The sequence below is a fragment of the Macaca mulatta genome, chromosome 14 (genome assembly GCF_049350105.2).
Source record: "Macaca mulatta isolate MMU2019108-1 chromosome 14, T2T-MMU8v2.0, whole genome shotgun sequence".
NCBI classification, from domain to species: domain Eukaryota; kingdom Metazoa; phylum Chordata; class Mammalia; order Primates; family Cercopithecidae; genus Macaca; species Macaca mulatta.
In genome coordinates this window covers 56,386,134-56,408,202 of record NC_133419.1, presented here as the reverse complement: position 1 = coordinate 56,408,202, position 22,069 = coordinate 56,386,134, and the positions used below count along the sequence as shown (strand labels likewise).

At 46.1% G+C, this 22,069-nt stretch overlaps 1 protein-coding gene across 5 annotated transcripts in view; it reads right to left on the bottom strand.

The window, feature by feature from the left end:
* Window positions 1-8,657: 8,657 nt before the first annotated feature.
* Window positions 8,658-22,069, bottom strand: part of DENND5A (DENN domain containing 5A) — a 130,235-nt gene continuing 116,823 nt past the window's right edge. For 3 of the 5 annotated variants that reach the window (XM_077963462.1, XM_002799641.4, XM_015114896.3), the window contains 10 exons: window positions 20,787-20,871; window positions 20,188-20,316; window positions 17,150-17,271; window positions 15,787-15,932; window positions 15,105-15,223; window positions 14,227-14,408; window positions 13,534-13,616; window positions 12,853-12,976; window positions 12,076-12,244; window positions 8,658-9,682 (listed from right to left, as the gene is read on the bottom strand). In XM_077963462.1, coding sequence (XP_077819588.1) covers window positions 9,499-9,682; window positions 12,076-12,244; window positions 12,853-12,976; window positions 13,534-13,616; window positions 14,227-14,408; window positions 15,105-15,223; window positions 15,787-15,932; window positions 17,150-17,271; window positions 20,188-20,316; window positions 20,787-20,871 — 1,343 coding nt within the window. In that variant the 3' untranslated portion in view covers window positions 8,658-9,498. The remainder of the gene's footprint in view (window positions 9,683-12,075; window positions 12,245-12,852; window positions 12,977-13,533; window positions 13,617-14,226; window positions 14,409-15,104; window positions 15,224-15,786; window positions 15,933-17,149; window positions 17,272-20,187; window positions 20,317-20,786; window positions 20,872-22,069) is intronic. The other 2 variants (XM_002799642.4, XR_003722661.2) reach the window with 2 other exon arrangements.

The following is a 22,069-nucleotide window of genomic DNA, read 5'->3' as shown; positions in this document are numbered from 1 at the left end:
CTTGTCCCTAAGGCCAGAGCTTACCAAGGACAAGAAGATCAGGAACCAAGATGGCAAGAAATGTACAGTTTGGTCCAGTGATGCCCTTGGTCCAGCTCTGGAGCAGCCTAGAGCTCTGGCTGAGAAACTCAAGCAATTGAAACTAGGCTCAAGGCAATTAATCCTGCACTTCTAAGGTTGCTATAACTATCCCGCCTGTTTAGCTCGAGTTAAAGGTCAGACTCTATAATAAACCTCCTTTTGGAAGTTGAGATCACCACGACCCCAGCCTGAGGGCCAAGGCAGAAGTGTTCAGGTAGAACCTGGAACCAATAGCAGGCTTTACTTTCAGGGTCAGATAAGGCAGGAAGGAACCTTGAGTTCCAGGACTTCTTTTAAGTGTGCCAGCCAGCCCCAGCTCCCTCAGAATTAGTATGAGAAAAGGAAGTTGAAAATAGGAAATATAAACACAGGTGACTGTAAGCCTGTGAGCATGGATATACACACCAACCCCCAAATCTTAGTTTGACAAACATCACAAGTCTGTGTTGTGAACTGAAGTGTAGACCATGTACCCCTAAGGCCTATACAACATCCTTAATACCTCTTCTTCCTTACCCCAGAAGCAATCCATCACCAGATCCTCCCAGTCTTTCATCTGAAGCAATCTAGAATCCATTCCCTTCCCTCCAGCTCCACCACCACTCCTATGTCAAGTTGTGCTCATCTCACCTGTGACTACTCACTAGGATGCTCACATCCATCCGTTCCTCAAAATGCAAATCTGAACATATCACCCACCTCCAGAAAACCCTTCCATGACTTCTCAGGTCTCTAATGGTAAAGATAAAACTCCCCAGGTGGTCTCCATGGCCCAGCACAGTCGGTCTCCGGCCACAGAGCAGGTCCCTGAGTCTTCACAGGGTTTATCATCTGCCTTCTGGAGCACACTAGCCACCTCTTGCTTATTCTGCCCAGTCGCTATGATGCAGTTGATTTAATGCATCTGTGTGCTGTTCTGTGGGACGTCCAGATTGTCTATCTCTCTCTGCACAATGACTGAAGGAAAGAGAGTTAATATACCTCTGGGGGAAAACTGCAGATGAATATCTTTGTCTGTTTCACATGAATGCCAACTGTTCTGATCCTCTTGTTCCATCAGAATAGAAAAGAAAACATTTGAAGTTTTTAGGTGTGCCAGGATATCCCCTTCAAAGTAAAATGCAAATTTTATGATGCCCCTTTCATCCTTCCTACCACAAAGAAAGAAGCACAGCATGTGGCAGGGCTCTTTGGATTCTGGAGGCCACACATTCCACACCTAGAAATTCTTCTCTGGTGGTACAGAAAGTTGCCAGCTTTACACGGAGCCTGGAGCAGAAAAGGGCTCTACAGGAGGTCCAGGCAGCTAGTCAAATAGCTTATCTTTTGGATCATATGATCCAGCAGACTCTACGGTGTTGGAAGTGTCAGTGATAGGTAAGATGCAATACAGACTTCTTTGAAAGCCCCAGTGAAAAAATCACAAAGCAGGCCCCTGGGTTTCTGGAGCATGACATCTGCAACTGAGAATTATATATCTTTTGAGGAACAGTTCCTGGCATGTGACTAGGCTCCAATTTAGATGCAATGCTTGACCATCAAGTGACAATATGTCTAGAACTGCCCATGATGGACTGGGTTCTGTTAAGTCAGCCAAGTCCTAGTTAGGTAGGGCCTCCAGTACTTCATTGCAAGGTGGAAATGGTAACCAAGCTTGGTTTACTGACAGGTCAGCTCAGCATGTGGGTGGAAGCCAAAAATGGACAGTGGTTGCATGACAGCCCCAGTCAGGGGTTTTCTTGAAAGATAGAAGCAAGGGAAAATCTCCCCAATAAGCAGAACTGCAAGTGCTGCAGCTACTTGTGGAAGGAGAACTCTACACAGGGGACATGTTCCTGGGCAGCAACCAAGGATCTAGCTGCCTAGCTAGAGGCTGGAAGAAAAAGTCTGGAAGATTAGGGACAAGGAAGCATGTGGGTGGGCATTTAGAAATAGGCACAAAATGTGAAGATTTTGTATCACACATTAACACCCACCAGAAAGCATCCACCACAAAAGAGAACTAACATCCACCACAAAAGAGATTAAATGACTCAGCCACTTCATCACTGGCCATCCTGGAACTGACACAACAGTCTCATGAATGGAATTGGTCACAGTGGCAGAGATGAAGGATACTATGTATGGGCCCAACAGCACAGACTCCTATATACCAAAAATGATCTAGCTATTGCTGCCTCTGAGTGTCCAATCTGCCAGCAACAGAGATCCATGCTGAGTCCCAGATATAATACTATTCCTCAAGGAGACCAGCCAGCCACCTGGTGGCAAGTCGATTGCATGAGGCCCCTTCCATCCTGGAAAGACCAGCAGTTTATCCTCACAGGGATAGAGACCTATCCTGGGAATCAGCTTGCCTTTTCTGCCCACAGAAACCTTAGCTGGCACCAGTATCCTCAGAAGTTTACAGAGTAACTGATCCACAGGTATGGAATTCCATCCAGCATAGCACCCAACCAGGGACCCACTTCACAATGGAGATGAGCAAGTGAGCCTATGACAATAGGATCTACTGGTTATATACTGCACCATCCAGAAGCTGCCAACCTTAAAGAGCACCAGAATGGCTTACTGAAGGCACAGCTAGGGCACTTGCCTGGAGGTAATAATCTGCACGGACTGGATGCCATCCTTCAGGACTCAGCACCTGCATTAAATCAGAGAGCTATAATCACAGCTAAATTACAGCTCCCTGCTATGTCCCCTACAGGAAGAATGCATGGGTCCAGGAACCTAGGGGCAGAAGCAAGAGTGGCCACACTTACCATCACTTCCAAAGACCTACTGGGGAATGTTGTGCTTCCTGTCCCTAAACTCTAGGTTCTGTAGGGTTGGAAACACTAATCCCCAAAGGGGGCATATTCTTGCCAGGGACACAACTACACCTGTTAAGTCCCACCAAACTACAGAACTCTGGCTGCCACCAGGGTAGTTTGGACTCCTTGTATCTAAGAACGAGGAGACAAGAAAAGAGTCACCATTGTGGCAGAGATTGACTGAGCTTGAATAGCAGGAGGTGGTAGCACTGTTTTTATACATTGGGTAGGGGGTAAAATAATGTGAAGCCCAAATGATCCATTTGGGTATCTCTTGGTACTCCCTTGTCCAGTTGTAACTGTAAGTGAACATGTGCAGCAACCCTGGTCAAGAAGACTACGGCGACCAAGGGCTTGGACCTCTCAGGAATGAAGGTTGGGGTTATACTACTCAGCAAGCCAAGCCCCACTGAAATGATAGCTGAAGATGACAGGAACTTAGGACAGCGCAGAAGGGAGAAGGTAAGTACCAATCGTGGCCCCAAGACTAACTTCATCAATGGGGATTGTAACTTGTTCCCCAAGGCTCCCTCTTCTAGGCTTCCCCTCAGGAAACCATGGAAAGAAACATGGGTACATTGCAGAAAAGAGGATCTGCGCAGTGTAAGGGGCAGACTGTGAGGCTGTGGAGCTGCATCACTCAAATCTCCTTCAAGAAAACCTGACAAAGTACCCAGAGAAGTCATAATTAATGGCAGCCTCCAGCTGCTTCCCCTGTGAATGCAGAAACCACACTTCCTCTAGGCTCTGCTCCTAGACAACAACTGAGCACAACAGGATTACTGGTGTGCCCACTCCTGCCCAAAGGGGACTCCTCGTGAGCAGCTTTTTGCTCAGGGACTTCCCATCAACTTGACTGAGATTCTTCTCAGAGCTGGTCTATGGGTCTGAGACTTCCTTCCCACTCCTTCCTCCCTCTGTCCTCTCCCAGGGTTCAGCCTGGCCTCTGGATCTAAAGCCTCTCCCTGCCTATTCTTGCTCCCTAGCTCTTTAGCCCTCACAGGTGTTTCCTCTGTCTTGGAATCTGCTTCTCAAAAAAAACCCAAGTTGATAGAAATAATATATGATCTCTCAAAGATAGAGTACAACTACTAAAACATAGGGGCTAGCCGGGGGCAGTGGCTCCCGCCTGTAATCTCAGCACTTTGGGAGGCCAAGGCGGGTGGATCACAAGGTCAGGAGATGAAGACCATCCTGGCTAACATGGTGAAACCCTGTCTCTACTAAAAATACAAAAAATTAGCCAGGAGTAGTGGCATGTGCCTGTAGTCCCAGCTTCTCAAGAGGCTGAGGCAGGAGAGTTGTTTGAACCCGGGAGGTGGAGGTTGCAGCAAGCCACAAATAAATAAATACATAAAAATAAAACATAGGGGCTTGGCCAGGTGCAGTGGCTCATGCCTGTAGTCCTAGTACTTTGGGAGGCTGAGGCGGGCAGATTGCTTGAGCCCAAGAGTTCAAGACCAGCCTGGGCAACATGGCAAAACCCTGTCTCTACAAAAAATACAAAAATTAGCTGTGCATGGTGGTGTGCACCTGTAGTCTCAGCTACTCAGGCTGAGGTGGGAGGACTGCTTGAGCCTGGGAAGTTGAGGCTGCAGTGAGCCAAGATCATGCCACTGCACTCCAGCCTGGGTGATAGAGTGAGACCCTGTCTCAAAAAAAAGGGTGCAGGGGGAGGGCAGGCTTAAGGGGGAAGGATGGGAATAACATACCAAAAAAAGTTTAACTGTTTTCCATGATCATAATTGTAGTAGAAGCATTAGTATTGTCATTTTGAGATGGCTGTGTTTATAATGTGGGATAAAGAAAATGGTTAATTAGGGGATCTTCTAATTCTACCAATTTCTCTACCCTTCAGACCTAGGGTTCTCATTATGGAAAAAAGAGATACAGATGTAATATATAAAAAGTTAAGCCAGGCATGGTGGCTCATGCCTGTAATCTCAACACTTCGGGAAGCCAGGCAAGAGGATTGCTTGAACCCAGGAGTTCAAGACCAGCTTGGGCAATGTAGCAAGACCCTGTCTCTACAAAAAATTTAAAAATTAGTTGGGTGTGGTGGTGCACACCTGTAGTCCCAGCTACTCAGGAGGCTGAGGCAGGATCACCTGAGCCTGGGAAGTCAAGGCTACAGTGAGCCATGATCATGCCACTGTGCTTCAGCCTGGCTAACAGAGTGAGATCCTGTTTCCAAAAAAAAAAAAAAAAAAGTAAAAGTATGTTATAGTTTGGTTTGATCCCTCCAAATCTCATAGTGAAACGTAATCCCTGTTGTTGGAAGTGGGGCCTAATAGGAGGTGTTTGGGTCATGGGCAGACATGCAGCGACACCCCTCATGAGTGACATGTCATTCTTGTACTCATGGTAATGAATGAATTCTTGCTGTATGAGTTCTTGTGAGAGCTGGAAGGAGCCTAGCATCTCCTTCCGCTTTTTTTTTTTTTTTTTGAGATGGAATTTTGCTCTAGTCGCCCAGGCTGGAGTACAATGGCGCAATCTCAGTTCACTGAAGCCTCTGCCTCCTGGGTTCAAGTGATTCTCCTGCCTCAACCTCCCAAGTAGCTGGAATTAGAGGCGCCCGCCACCATGCCAGGCTAATTTTTGTATTTTTAGTAGAGACGGGGTTTCACCATGTTGGCCAGACTGGTCTCGAAGTTCTGACCTCAAGTGATCCACCTACCTCGTCCTCCCAAAGTGCTGAGAATACAGGTGTGAGCCACGGCGCCCAGCCTCCTTCGTCTCTTTCATCCCTCTCTTGCTATGTAATTCTGCACACCCATCCTCTTCTACCATGTGTGAAAGCAGCTTGAGGCCCTCACTAGATGCAGATACCAGTATCATGCTTCCTGTAAAGCCTGCAGAACCATTAGTCAACTAAGCCTCTTTTCTTTATGAATTACCCAGCCTCAGGTATTCCTTTGTAGTAGCATTAAACGGACTAAGGCACCCTACAATCCTGAATTGGAATCAGAAATAACACTGTAAAATCATGGGGCACCATGGATGCATGTGTGTATACACACTCATGTATATATACACATTTACATATGCATTTAACATATATAATTCCAAGATCTTCACTATCTTCAAATATACATATTTACTATATATCTTTATTTCTAGATGTCTATATTAAATGTATAAACATGTTATATTTAAATTTAATCAAAGCTCTGTCTACTGAATAGGCCTAGAACCAATGATCTACCAGTAACAATGAGAATTTCTAGTGTCCAATTATGGTCTTGCAATACCATTTCCCACTTAAGGAAACCAGGGCTTTTTGGAGAAATGGCTGATTCCAAGTCTAGGACAGAAAATGGATAAAGTGACCCTAGAACATCTTGCAATACCAGAAATAAAAGCAGATGTCAAAGACAACTAGAGTTGTGTCAAAACAACTCAGGAGCCAACTTAAAGAAGCTCCCAAAGGCCAAAGGTAGGACAATAAAGATAATAACTGCAATGAGATGAAGCCTATCAAATACATTTAAACCAATGAGTTCATAATACTGTTTAAAAAATAGTCATCTTCTGAAGATAACAAAGAACCAGTTCATTATCTTAAAAGTTAGGTAAATAAAAGGAAAGAATTAAGCACTTATCTGCCTTTCCCACACAAACTCTACTGGGAAATCAAACAGTAGATGAGAGACAATGTCTCCTTATAAAATTATTCCATCTAATAAATGAAGACAAAATGATAGATTAGAATATCCCCATGCTGCAATCCCCAGTGAATTACTTGCTGGATGTAGGTATTGAGCATCATTGGCTGCTAAAACAACAAAAATGAAAAACAGACGTTACGTGCCTCTTGCTAAATGAGCACACCACCACCTAGAGTCTTATCAAAGGGATCAACCTGAGGCAAGTTGTCTAGATCTAGTTGCTGATCTGCAGGAAATGCTGAGGATAAAGGAGTATATTGAACTGCACCACAGGCATGAAATTAGCAACCCAGGCTGTGGAAAACTAGATCAAATAGCTTAAAATCTTCAACAAATTGTAAAAAAAGGAAAGGGATGGAGGGGACCCTTTAGATTAAAAGAGACTTAAAAGATGTATCGAGTTTTTTAAAAGGACAGTAAGACTATAGCATGTAGGGATGCACATTTGGGCGACAAAATACAATAAAGAAACTCAATGAAATTGTTACTTATAAAAGTCAAGATGATGGAAAAAGGGAGGTGCTGGGACTGTGATGGGGAAGGGGGAACATGGAGGACCCTGGCATGTTCCATGGGGGCTGGCAAAGTTCTATTCTTGACCTGAGTAGTGATTACAAGGGTGCTTGCTTTATAGTAATTCACAGAGTTCCTTTGCTTGCTTGTTTATTTACCAGTCCCTGAAATCTGAGCGTCTGGGAAGCACTGAAGTAGAGCAGGTGCAGAAGCTGAGGCAGGCAGGGCTGCTTGCTGAGTGAACCAGACACACCTATTTACCCAGGGCCACTGGAGAGGCCTGGCTAGGCCCTACACAGAAGAATGCAGTTGACTCAAGTGTCCTTGAAATCTTGAGCTACTGAGCAGGTCTGTTCTCTTATATCACACGTCATTCCAAAATGGATTTGCCGAAGATTACAAAACAAAACACAGTAGAAAGTGAGTAGTATCAGCTGTTAGAACAAGGAAATAGTTGGTCCCAGGCACCTGGCTTAAGGTAAGCTCAGGCCTAGGCCCACAATATACATACATACAGCTGAGTTCCATGCTGCCCTTCTTGCCCAGCCAAGAATCCTGCTTCCTGCTCCAGAGGTAATGCCTACCTTCCCTCCCCTTTTCTTGGCCATCTCCAAAAGAACTAAGGCTCTGTCCGTGGGCTTCAGGCAGACGGGTGCAGTGCAGCCTCTCACCCCCTCTGCAGGCAGGACGCTGCGCTGCAACTCTCTAGGCCCTTTCCTCATCTCTTCAGCAGCATTTACCACCTGCCAGGCCCAGGGGGTGGAGACAGGTAAGAGATCCCCCTCTTCCCTCTGGGAGCTCACGGTGCAGGGGCTGAGCCTGATGTGAAAGCAGGCAATGACAATCCAGAGAGGAGATGCCAGCATCTAAGAAAATGAAGGAGCACAAGGATGGAATGATTAACTGCCTAGGGAGATTGGGGAACACTTCACACAGGTGACTGCTAAAGTAAATCCCAAACAACAAACAAAGTGGGTGAAGGGGAGGCATTCCAGGCAAAGGGAAAGTGCATGCAAACCAGGGAAGCATAAAAGAGGGCACTGATTGGTTTGAGGTCCCTGACTTGATCACACTACACTTCTTCTGGAGCTTCCTGAGAAAGCAGCCTGAAGAATAAAAATGAAGGAAGCCGGACCTCTCATAAAGGTCTTCCACCTGCCATCCCCAGGAAAGCAAACCTTTCTTTCAAGAGCTTCCCCCGACCCCCAGCTTCCCACACCCGGTCTCCCTTACCCTCTCAAGAAAGGGCCCATCCTGTCTCAGTCAAGTGACAACCTCTGCACCCCTGGCCAGGTCTTTTCCCTCCTGTGCCTCTGTCTCCTCCTCTGTGGACTGGGGAAAGAACCTTGTCTGCATCCCTGTCAATCAGTCACGTAACAGCTAGGAGAGCTCCTGGCACTGTGGGCAGAAGGACCCAGGAGACCCCAGGCCCTCAGGGGCATCCTGGGCAGGCCACAACCCCGAGCTTGCTGGTACAGAGAGGTGATGCCACAAGCCCGTCCTCACAGATGGACCCAACTGCACCCGCAGCCGCCCGCTGCTGACAAACCTCCATAAAAATCAGTGATCCATGCAGTTTTGTTTCAGGTGTTTTATTAAGTGGGCCATACTGTAGCTGGTTTCTAAGTTGCAAAACATAAATTTAATAATAATAACATAGCCAGTTAGATTGTGACAAGCTTTTCCTTTCCTTAAAAAAAGAAAATACTTAAAAACACACAGTGGAGGGTTAAATAAATAAAACATTTTTAAAAAGAAAAAAGAAAAGAAAAACCTGTTAAAACATGCTTATGTTTACTTCTGTGAAACTGTGCCAACAGGAAATATGATATTTGGCACGATGACACATCCCGGCATGTCTCCTTCCCAAATAATACTGACAAAAAAGAAAAGATGTGGGACTGACTCATCAGTGCTTACTTAGAGGCACTACTAAAAATCCCTTTGATTGGAGCATAGGGCTTCCCGCTCAGCACACCTGTGTGTGGCCTATGAAAGCCAAATAACCATAATAATGTTAATATAGAAAACATTAGTTTAAAAATGATGTGGAAGGGCCTCATTAATGCGACGGGGCAAGGAAACATAACTGTCCCGCACGCAGTGCCACAGGCTCAGTCCAGGGAGGCCTCAGGCTTCCAGCATGTGGCCACGGCGAGGGAGGGCACCAGCTTCAAAATAAGCGGCACCGGCCTCGCTCCCTCTCCCTATCACTCTTTCACATGAAAGTGTGTAAAAAGCAAATCGGCAAATAAACTCTAAAATAGATTATTTATTCCAAAAATCCTCTAGTTTTCTTTTTACAGTGAGTGTACATTTTGTCTCCTCCTGCACAATCGCTTAAGTCCGTTTGGGAAGAAAGGTCAGAGCTGCAGGGTGAGTCTTTCTTAGTCCTGCTGCTGACTGCTCCTGGGAGGTCAGATGTCGATGCCCTTGACAAGGGACGTCTCCAGTGTGATATTGAACTCCTGCAATGTCTGCAGCACGCGAATCAAGGAATTGACAAGTGTATGGTCTTTGATCAGTGCCACATCCTCATACATGTGTGCAGTGATGGGGCAGTCAGCCAGCAGGGCAATCCAGTGGTGTAGGAGGTGATCTCTGGCAGAGCAGGAGCAGTCCAGGTGGGTCAAACGGGAAGGGAAAAGGAAGACAGACAGTTAGTGCAAGGCCAAGGGGGAAACCATGAACTAAGTCTGAAGCTGGAGAAGCTGACAGCTCCCCCACAGCCCCCTTTCCCAAACAGGGACTGGCAAAGAGGTCTTTCAGCTCCAGGACACCAAACAAACCTGACCCAAATCAGCCCTGTCACGAGCCCCCAGGCCTCCTCCCCCCCTGCCTCCCTCGCCCTGCCTAGACAGCCCCACCACCAGTGTCTCCCAGAGCTTCTCTCCTCCCACAGCTACCACCACCAGGAATAATAAGAAGCACTAACCTCACACAGCACTCAGCATGTGCTGGTACTAACATAAGAGTAATCTTCATGATAACCCTATGATATGAGGTAGGTACTATTATTATCCCCACTTTACAGATGAAGAAAGTGGGGTAGATGGAAGCTAAGTAGCTTGTCCAAGACCACATGGCTAGTAAATGGGTAACTTGAGATCTGAACATAGTGAATGCAGTTCTGGAGTCTGTATTTAACCACTATGCCAATTCTCTCCCTTTATGCAGCCTGAATAAACTACTGCCTTAAGTTTATTTGAGCTTCATGCTCTTTCACCTGACCTATAGGAATAACCCCTAACAATCTCGTCCACTCTAATGCATACCACCCATAATATCAGATTAATATTACTTCAGTCTCCTGATGAAACAATTTTGTACTAATATGAAAACAATCTTTCTCTGTCCCAGCTCAGGGGCCCTATTCTGTTTCCTATTACTGCCCTTGCCACATTCTGTTATTTCCTTCCATTAAAGGCTCACTTAAATACCAACTCCTCCCTGAAGTCTTCTCTGATCTTTCTCCTCTATCTTTTCAGCATATTGTATGAATGTATACTTCATTTTTGGACCCTCAAAACCTTCTTCCATGTTCTATATTTAATTAGGACAAGTAAGCTTCTAAATGGTGGCTGGGTGTGGTGGCTCACGCCTATAATTTCAGCACTTTGGGAGGCCAAGACAGGCAGATCACCTGAGGTCGGGAGTTCAAGACCAGCCTGACCAACATGGAGAAACCCTGTCTCCACTAAAAATACAAAATTAGCCAGGCATGATGGCACATGCCTGTAATCCCAGCTACTCGGGAGGCTGAGGCAGGAGACTCGCTTGAACCTGGGAGGTGGAGGTTGCAGTGAGCCGAGATTGCACCATTACACTCCAGCCTGGGCAACAGAGCGAAAGTCCATCTCTAAATAAATAAATAAATAAATAAATAAATAAATGGCAAGGGGCCATGTTTTATTCAGCTCTCTTCCTACCAACTTCCATAAGGCCATTTAAATGTTTAATGAAGGAATAACTAGATATACTCTGCTTCAAACTTCCCCAGTGGTGTAATTTTGATCTTTCCTTTCAAAATGGGGCCCCTCCGCCCCTAGTTACATACACGCTCTCATCCCTACCTCAACAGATCACCACACACATAAGTCATGTGTTGCTTAATGACAGGGATACAGTCTGAGAAATGTGTCATTAGGCAGTTTTGTCACTGTGCAAACTTTATAGGGTTCTCATACAAACCTAGATGGTAGAGCCTACTATATGTCTAGTCTGTTGCTCCTAAGCTACAAATCGGTACAGCCCTGTCACCAGCCCCCAGGCCTGCTCTTCTACACTTCTTCTGGAGCTTCCTGCCAAAGCAGCCTGAAGAATAAAAATGAAGGAATACTGTGCTGAATACTGTAGGCAACTAAAACACAATGGTAAGTATTTGAGTATCTAAACATATCTCAACATATAAAAGGTACAGTAAAAACAGTCTTATAATCTTTTTTTTTTTTTTTTTTTTTGAGACAGAGTCCCGCTCTTTCGCCCAGGCTGGAGTGCAGTGGCCGGATCTCAGCCCACTGTAAGCTCCACCTCCGGGTTTACGCCATTCTCCTGCCTCAGCCTCCTGAGTAGCTGGGACTACAGGCGCCCGCCACCTCGCCCGGCTAGTTTTTTGTATTTTTCAGTAGAAACGGGGTTTCACCATGTTAGCCAGGATGGTCTTGATCTCCTGACCTCGTGATCTGCCCGTCTCGGCCTCCCAAAGTGCTGGGATTACAGGCTTGAGGCACCACGCCCGGCCGAGTATTATAATCTTATAGGACCATCATCCCATAAACAGTCCATCACTGACAAATGTTGTTATGCGGCACATTTTATGTAGTGTGTGACCATACATGATACGCAAAGGAAATTCAAGCTTCTAGGAAGCCTTCTAAGGCCACATCTCCCTAAGGGCACCTGGTGAGCCATTCCTCACCCCTGCACCACACCAGGCCTCCAACACCACCACCAAGGCTAACTGCTGTGCACTCTGGGCCCCGGGTCTGCAGTACCTGGCTCCCAAGCACACCAGCATCTGAAACTTGCCGTCCTTGCCGATGTTCCGGGGAGTATTGTTGATTGCAGTGACAAATCGGCAGAAGTTCCGGGCTCTTGTATGCCAGTTTTCCTCAGAGACTACTTCATTCTGCTCTAATGTCTCATAATAGGTTTGTGCTTTTTCTGTGAAGAGTAGAAAAGCTTGCCAGTGAAAGACTCTCAACACCAACCTGATGGTCCTGCAGGCCACTTGCCATGGGCCTCTCCAAGTCCACGCAGGTAACTTAATGAGAATAGTACAAGTGTTCTGATGTCACCGGTCATGTTTCAAAATCATCCTTAGCTTCCCTATCCTTATTTTTAAATTTAGTTATGTGGCCCTTGATCTAAAGATGTTCTTTTCCCTACTCTGAAGACACAAAAAATTCTGAGGATGGTTTCTTGAATGAAAATTCTCCATATTGGTGCAATATAGGGCTTGGGGCTCCAATACACTCAGCTGGACTTTGGGATCTATAAGGAGAAAGTGTGAGGACTCAGAACTAAGTCCATACTAAATAACAGATGTCTAGAAGAATCTTTTCTGTCCAATTCTCAAGAGGTAAGCATTTACCAAGGGGGGAGGAGAGCTCTTGTCATTCCCTTTAAGAAAAACCAGAGCAAACAAATGAGATCTTAGAGTCACCTAATTTGGGTTCTGCCTCTCAGAGTGGTCAGCATCTATGCTATGTTGGTGAGTCCCCCTATATCTCTACATGCTTTTCCCACCCTCATACTCCAGCTCAACTCACCCAGGAAATCCCAAATGAAGACATTTTTGAAGAGCCGGGGTGATTTAAATCCATGCTGGAAAGCCTGTTCCAGGGCCGAGACAAGGCCACACTCTCCACAGAGCAACAGCGTCAGACTGCCTCGCTAAGTAAGGAAACAGGGGAGGATGCCAGGCTTGTCTCAGCCGAGCTGCCCTCCCACCACTGCATCCCTAAACCCACAGCCCAGAGTTGGGAGGGCTGCAAAAGACAGGCTAGGACTCTATCTGTTCCCCTAACACCTGGCACAGTGCCTGGCTCAGAGCAGCTCCCAGTGAAGAGTTGTTGAATAAATGGATGAAAGAAGAGATGAGGGATCTGGGTCACACACAAGGAGATTCTCCACTGGAGGACAAGGCCAGTGTGGCCACTCTTCAAGGAGACCCAGGCAAATCTAGAAGAGGACAGGAATGGGTACTGTTCACTAGGGGCCCAGGGACTCTACTGGGTCATCAGTATGGAGGGAAAATAGGGTAATCTGAGGCAAAGGCCCCCAGAGGAAGGAGTCTGCTCCATCTCCAACTAGCTGAGGCACACACTCTACAAGACTCTAGGGTGTCCACAGCACATGGGCCTGGAAGAGCATAACAGGATAATTGGAAACACAAAATTATTCTCTCTTACTCAATGTAAGGCCCTGGATTGGAGGGCAGGAAGGCTCACCTCTTTCTCAGGCTTATGGAAGTGCTTCACAATGCCATTGACTGCCTCCCCGATGGACTCCTGGATCTGCCCAGTGTTCAGCTCTAATAAAAATCAAGCAGACATCCCTAACCAATCTCAGAGGCTAACAGTGCTTAGCTGCCTGAGCAGGAGACTGAGGACATGGGGAGGGCCCATAGGAGAGGCAGGGCAGCTGGACCCTAGGAAGCAGAGGCTCTTGCCCACCCAGCTTTGCTGATTTAGCTCTTCCACAAATCTTGGGGGAAAAACACAAAAGCTAACACCTTAGAGTTCTATCTCTAAGAAATGCTGGTAAAGTTTATTTTCCATTTTACTTGGAATTGTGGGCAACCAAAAGAGAGTCATGCCTTGGCTGTGAAGCCCAGGAATCAGGAAGGAGAAGGCCAGAAAGTAGACCCTTCTCCTTTAATGGATCATGCATGAATATAGACAGCACCCAGGCTTGGCAACATGAGTTCTCTCCTCTCCTGCCAGCCCTCTAAGGAGACTGCCAAATGCTCTCAGTGATTCATAAGAGGAGGGTGCCATATGCCTGAGGTGGCTTTGTCAGCAGAAGTGTTTCCTAAGGCAGCTGCACAGGCTGGGATCTGGGTTCCCCATATCAGGGCTCACAGAGCTCCACCCATTCCCTAGACTGTGTGGCATGAGGGCCCAACCTCTCCTCCCACTTACTGGGCTTGTTGTTGGGTGAGATGGTAACAAGCCTCCGGATGACACTGGGGGACTGCTGCAGCGGCGGGGTCCGGCACGGCCTCTCATCCACCTCAGGCTGGGATGTGAGCAGCTCCCCAACTAGGATCCGCTCCAGGCTTCCATCATCCATGCCCTTCCCTAACCACCGGCCACAAGGGAACCTGAAGGTCAGACAATGGACTGTCAGAGCATCCAGCTCCTCTTTGCTGCTCAGCAAGAGCCATAACAAAGCCAATCCCTGGAGATAGGCTCTGAAACCAGGATAGAGACTCCTTCAAGGCTCTGCTGGTTCCACCATGTATCATCAGAGAAGTGACCTGAGTGGCATGGGTGGCCTGGGATCTGGGCACAGCAATTCCACACATCTTCACCTGGAAACCCTCCTTCTGGCCAGGACTGATGGCTCATGCCTGTAATCCCAGCACTTTCAGAGGCCAAGGCAGCTGGATCACCTGAGGTCAGGAGATCAAGACCAGCCTGGTCAACATGGCGAAACCAGTCTGTACTAAAAATACAAAATTAGCTGGGCGTGGTGGTGCATGCCTGTAAACCCAGCTACTCGGGGAGCTGAGGCAGGAGAATCACCTCAGCCCAGGAGGCAGAGGCTGCAGTGAACCAAGATCATGCCACTGCACTCCAGCCTAGGTGACAGAGCAAGACTCCATCTCAAAAAAAAAAAAAAAAGAGGAAACCCTCCTTCTACTTACTTTCAAGTGTATGAGGCAGAGCCAAACAGGAAGTTACCTCAGGTTATCGCAACCTAAAGGGTCTCCTTGGGAACTCCACATACCCAAGCATCAAAGAGCTCCTGTAGACACACCTTGCCCCTCTACCTTACAGCCTGAGGGAACACTTACTTGTAGGTATGTCCTGTGATCTCATTCCTGACCATCACATACTCCACCAGCCATTTGGCATACAGCCCAGAGTTATCATGGCCAATCTGGACAGTAGTAAGCTTCCCCAAGTTCTGGCACTGTTAGAGAATAGAGAAGATGAGGTAGGTCAGGAAAATCAGAGGAAAGAACAGTAGTCCTCAGAGGCACAGATCTGACTGGCTACCTGCAACATGACCCCTCAGCATCTGCAGGGGTAGAGGTCATGGCTCTATATACTGCCAAAACTGCGGTACAGCCCTATCTCATGGGGGCGCCCAAGGCTGAGAAAGAAAACACTCTACCTAGAAGAAGAATAGGGCCTGGGAGCAAGAGGTTCTGGAAGTGGGTTCTAAGGTCTCTGGGAACAGGTGGGCTGAGTAGCTGAAAGAACTCTTGGGGACTTCTCAACACACTATGCATGGAGAGATGTGCAAGTCCAGACAAGAAAGTGCCTTCCAAACAGACACTGTTTAGACAGGGTGGGGTCCCCCTCCTCAGGGTCAGTTCTTGGCTCCAGCCTCAGATCATCTCAGGAAGGTCAGCTATGCTGACACATTACACTGTACATAGCAAGGCCTCTGAAAAATCCTGCAGAAAACTCCCCAAAGCAGCTGTTGCAAACTCAGATCCCCACAGAGCTATGGCCCCAAATAACACATACCTCGAAGGTCATCTCTAGCACATTCCTGGGAATCTGCAGAATCTGTGTCTCACCCAATTCTCCTGATATACAGATCCATGGGTTGGCAGTGAACATGGAGCCCCCCAGCTTCTTGCTTGGTACGATCAGAATGTGGTACGGGATCACTGTTTAGGGGAAGCCACAAAAGTATTGAGGAGAATCAGGAATCCTTCCCAAACCAGATGGGACTCTGACCTGCTCCAGGCAAGCTGGCACAACTGTGGCCCCTGCTATCCTAGCCCAAGCAAAGCCCTGGAACAACAGGGCCCCAGGACCTAGTCCCTGGCTGATGTAGAATATTAGCCAACTATTCCACAGCCCCTCCTCAATTTCACTCCTCTCAGGCTTACCACCCAAACATCAAAGATCCAAGCCTATCTGTAGGCTCAGAGCTAACTGAACCTGTTGGTTAAACAATATCCCCAACTCCTAACGTACTGAACTGCTTTTTAGAGCACTCTTCAATCTATCATCCCATGAACCCTAATAACAATCATAACAATCTTTGGAGAGGAAGTATTGCAATCCTTTTTCCAAGGCACAGAGAGAGACACGGTTTGCCTCAGATCTTTTAAATTCCAGTCCAGTGCTACTTCTATTAAGCCCATAGCCCTAGTCTCTAAAAGGGAAGATGCAGCATCAGATAGAAACAAGAGTCCATGCTGCTGAGTAATTGGCCAAAGAACTAGCCAAGTGGCAAACTCAGAGACTAAACTCCACCCAGCAGAGAATCCTGGCATCAGGGAAAGAAGAGGCTCAAAGGGAATTAGACCATATTGAACCCTCTTCCCTATTCTGTAAATAGAGAGACTGGGACTCACAGCAGGATAGACTCTGCTCACAGACACATAATAAGTTAGCCAAAACTGGGCCCAGACTTAAATCTCCCACTGGCATCTGGAGTTCTTTCTGCTACCTCAGGCAAGAGCTCTTTTTCCCTTCAGCCTGGTCTGAAATATTCTGTGATGCCAAGTGACACTCTTAGGTGAAAACAAAAGGGAGATTCTTTGTGGGTATGCAGGGAGGGAGGTAAACTGCATCAGCTCAACTGACTCCACTCTACCTTCATCACCTTAGGCTCCCAGAGCAGTGCCTAGGACAACATCGACAACACAATGGCAAAAAAGACTGAGCTCTCCAGTTCAGAACAAGAATGAGAAACTTCGGAGAAAACACAACCTCCAAGGAGGGCAAGTGCACCTCTCTCCCCACAGAAGCAAAAGACAAATAGAAAGTACAAGGGATTAATCTTCTTTCTTTAAAAAGGGGACAATGAGTGAGTCTCAGGCAGGTTCATAAAGACTGCCTTGAGAAGGCCAGCTGGGAGCACAGGGCTACTCACGGATAGTTGTGAAGACATTGGTGAAGCAAAAGTAATCGACGGCATTAAAAGACAGGAGGTGATAGAGGAACTGCTCCTTCTCGTCATCACAGCGCAGGAAGGCATAGCGCTTATATAACTTTCTGTTGGAGAGGAGGCAACACATCAGTCTCCGACCAAAAGGAAGGGAAAGAAACTAGAATTTTCAGTTCTGGAAGGAGACAGCTAAGGGAAGCATAAGATGTCAAGCCTCAAGTTCCTTAGGTTCACCCTATAAAGGAACAAAGCTATCTACTCTGTAACTAATGGACAGAGGGACAATGGTTTAAGCTACGGCAGGAACAACAAAAATCAAAAACTGCCTGTGTCCAAGGTATATGACATTACTAAAATGTCAAGTATCAAAAGTCATGAAATCTCCTTTTCTAAACTGAGGGTTGTAATGAAATTCCATCAAGGATGACACAGGTCCTCTCAGGCTTCTGGTTAGGCTGTCAGCTAGTGTACGGTGTGTGAGTGGCAGAGGATGAAGGTCTGTGGTCACCATTCATCACCAGGCCTATTTTCAAACCCTGAGTAGATCTGAGAGCCACGAGTCAGAACACTGCTCTGAATGGGGGTGTAAGCCCAGGACAGCTTCAGAAGCGATAAAGGGCAGGCTTCTGCTCCCGCCTCTGATCCAAGTCACAGGCAAGGAAGAGCCATGCAGATCATATCCTTCCGCTTTTTTCAAACTTTCTCCCTTCATTTCCACTGCCTATTCATCAGAGGTCAACTCCTTTGCCTGACATTCCAGGCCCTCTGCAGCTTCAAAGCAATGATATCTTCCCCCAAATAGAGGAGACACCCAGAGCCAAATGTGCAGGCCTTCAACACAAAGAACAAAAGAAGACAACTGTCCTGGTTGCCCAAGCTGCAATCACCATGGCCAGAGAGGTACAGAATTCAGATCTGTGAGGTTCTACCTAGCCAGGTTTATAAGGCACTTTCAACAGATAATTTATCAACCCAGGCCTGTTATGTCCAGGTGCTGGAAAGCGCCTATCCTCAAATGCAGTCTAAGTGAATAAATCAGGTAAAGGCCATGGTATAGGACTGCTCACAATGAATAATCAAACAAAAGGCTGTTTCTTGGAATTTAAAGAGTCATATGTTTCAGTGGTCCTGGAAGGCCTTCTAGAACAAGAGGGACCTGAAGGGCAGCAGAAATTTAGACAAGTGTTGTACAGATAGGTTTGGAAACCAGTTTGGCTGGAGTTGAGAGTTCAGTGAAGTGATCAGTTAGCAATGAGACTAAGAAGTTAGGCTATTATACCAAGGGTGTCAAATGAAACCAACAAACAAAAAGGCTATTCAAATGAAGGAAGGTCCTAAAATTTTAAACTAAGGACTTTGCAATCTGCCCAGTAAGTAAGGGGTTTCTGCAATTTGCCCTAGAAAAAGGGACAGCCATGACCAAATTCAGGAAATTTAAATTTAGTGCAGGTGAGAAGTGAAAGGGAAATGAGGATTAAACTAAGTCTGTGCAGTAAAAATGGTAAGGAGACAGGTGGGACAGAGGTGAAAGACCTGAAATCTGTATGTGGGAGATAAAGCAAAGCAAGGAGTCAAAACTGACTCCAAATTTTGAATGTAGGTATGGAGAAGAAGTGGGGGTAAGCTTTTCAGAGAGCACAGCGGCGACATTAACAAAAAATCTGAGAGTAAAGTAGTTATGGTGAAGACTCTGTGAAGCTTGCTTTTGTTCTCTCTGAGCTAAAGGTAAAATATCAGAATGGAAATAAATGCAGGAGTGGAGTTCAAAAGACATGTCAGGGCTAGAACTTCAGATGTGGGCATTTCCTGCTTAGAGGTGAGAGAAGTCATGAGAATGGGTGAGATCACCAAGTAAGAGAGCAAGCGAGAAAGCAACAAAGAGTGTGTGCATGTAAAGAATTGAAGACAGTGAAAGCCAACACTGTGCAAAGAGTAAGGGGAGAAAGAGAACAAGATGGTATAAGGTCATGGCAGCCACACAAAGTAAGTTTCAAGGTAAGGGGGGCACTACATGGTATTACTCACCGCAGACAAGTTAAGGAGAAAGAGTTTAGGCTCCCTATATAGGAGCTAACTCATTTCTTCCTTTGGAATTTAGAATTCAGTGGGTACCGTGAATATACAGCCCCCATGAATATACAACCCTGCCTCCACCTTACCACATCTCCAAGCTACAAACAGTCCTGGGGGCTAGCTGGAAATCGCAGAGACTGAGGGACATTCTATCAAGATATACTCTTCACAGGCTGTCCACCTCCTGTCTCTGCAGCTATGCACACCTTTTACGTGCACTGGCTGAATCCCTAGTGGATGCTAAGCAACATGCTCAGCCTTGGGAAAGGGACAGGTTTATGCCTTCAATGAAAGCAAACGTCAGTAAGTAGCAAGCAAATAGATAATGAAAATACAACACATCGTGGTAAAAAGGGGATGAACAAATATTCTAACATATGTTATGCATGCCTGGAGGAGGGATGAACCACATTTCTGGGGAGTCCAGGAAAACTCTGGGAAAGAAAACTGGGCCCTGAAGAAGTTTACCAGGTAGAGTGCAGACAGGGACTAGGGTCATGCAGAAGTACAGACAAGAAAAGGCTACAGACATCCTGAGAGGAGTGAGGGGTATGATGTGTTGAACAAGAGAGAGAAGAGGACATCTCAGAAGTTTCCTTTTAATTCTCCAATCCTTTGCTCCCCAGAACACGAAAGAGACAAAGGAAATGCCTTATGTCCAAGAGATATACATGTCACCTGAATACAGGAAGGAGAGGAGGACCTCATCCTTCTCACCACCTCTCTAAGAAAGCTAGTTTTGGGCATGCAGGTTGAGAAGACAGGGAGAACCGATATAGCAGAAGTATTCTACTGATAAAAAGGGAGAAGAGGAAATACTGCAAAACCTTCATAAGCAAAGAGGTTAGCTGAATGCAGCAGCAATGAATACTCCCCCTTCCCACACAAGTTTCCAATCTCTTCCCTCCATTCCTGGGAGCCTGCTTCTACTCCTGGCGGAGCAGCCTTACTTGGTGAGCTCATGGTCTGAGAGGAGCTGCTTCAGGTGTCTGGAAAGCAACTTTTTTTCCATGGACAGTCGCACCCATGCTCTGGCCTTTCCCACATCAGTCTTGATTTCCCCGATGTTCTGGATGTGCCTGGAGGAAGAATGCAAAAGGAAAGTGGAGGGCGGGATGGGAGATTAACTCACTGCCAAAAACTTACCTGCAAAGCCAAAGGAGACCTGCTGAGACGGCCCTATCCCAACCTAGGAGAACCTATCTCTATATTCTCCAAATACTGGGCTTCCATGTAGCTTTACCAGATAGGCTCACCATATTTTGGGAGGAAAAAAGACAGCACAGACCTTAAAAAGCCAGGCTAACTCTGAGCTCTTAGGGCCTGAGATACTCTCCTATGCTCCCTTACCTCCAAAAATGCCAGGAAACCCAACTGTTTGTAGAGCTTTACAAATGTATTATGAAACACAAGACTTTGTGATTAGAAGGGCTTCCATGTTAGCTGAGATGCTGTAGCAGCCACTGAGACCTTCTTACTTAAAGTGGACACCTAAGCAGCAACTGAAAACAGGATTTTAGTGGCTTATTACATGTGAGCCCATACTGACCTCATATCCTGAATCAGGGAGATCCTCAGGGGAGGCATGAGTGAGCTGGCATCAGACTTCCTACGTTCTGAATCAAGAAGTATTCCTAGAATAAACAAGTTGGTCATGTCCAAAGAGATCTGAATATCCAAATAGCTGACTACCCTTCCCTTATCTTAAATCACAAATTACTATGGGAAACAGTTGGTTACACTGGTAACACTTTAATTGATTGTTTCATAAATATTTATTAAATTCCTACTAGAGATCAAAATTTTGTATTTTTATGGATATTATCTCATTTAATTCTCTAACAATTTATAAGGTAGATAAAAAAGATACCACAATTTCCCCTACTTAACAGAGAAGGAAAATGATATTCAGAGAGGTTAGCTGCTTTGCCTACAACACCAACTAGCAAAGTCAGTAATGGAATACAGATCTCTTGGCTCCTAGTCTATCATGCTCTCATCATGATCCACAGAAGCAGTGCTTCCACTTGGAGCCACTACTCACATCCTGTTCTGGCTTCACAGCAGCCTACAAAAGCCCAAGAGAATGTATAAAGAACAAGAATGTTCTGGTTCTGTTCCAGAATGATAGGACCTCTAGGAGAAGAGAAGATATAATACCTTTATATCCTCATGTCTGGCCTAATGTTTAAAACTTAGTATTTTCCTCATCAAGCTATTGAGAATTTTTGGCTACAGTTTATTTCTCGGCAATGACTTCTATAGCATTCTTAATAAGAACCTGCTTTTACACATCCAGAAAGCGGGCCAAAAAATTCCTCATAAGCCTACCTGAAGAACTCTTGTCCCTAGTTAGTTTTCAGCCAATTATCTCCCCAGGTTCAGTGCTAGTTAAGGTCAACTAGTTCAAGGGCAAAGAGTTCATGCTCATCTTTTTACCCCATTTAACTTGCCTTTACCATTAAGATAAAAACATCCAAGAAAGGTAAACAAATATTTTGGCAGAGAGTGGAGAACAAAGGATGATGTGAAGGGGAGATGCACCAAGAAGTAAAAGAAGAAGGGAGACTACCCTGGAAAGGACACTGTAGGATGGTCTAAACATCAGAGCAGGAGACAAGATGACTGGCTCTTGTCTGGCCTCTTCCATGAGCTCACTTTGTGATCTTAAGTAAATTCAATTCCTCTCCGGACTTGTTTCCTCCTCTTGTAAAATAAAGGGCCTGGACTAGATGACCTCTGGAGTTGCCACAAACTCTGACATTTTTATTAGGTTAGAAACAGAAAGTAAGTATAAGGGATCATTCACACCAGGACTTGACTTTGAGGAAG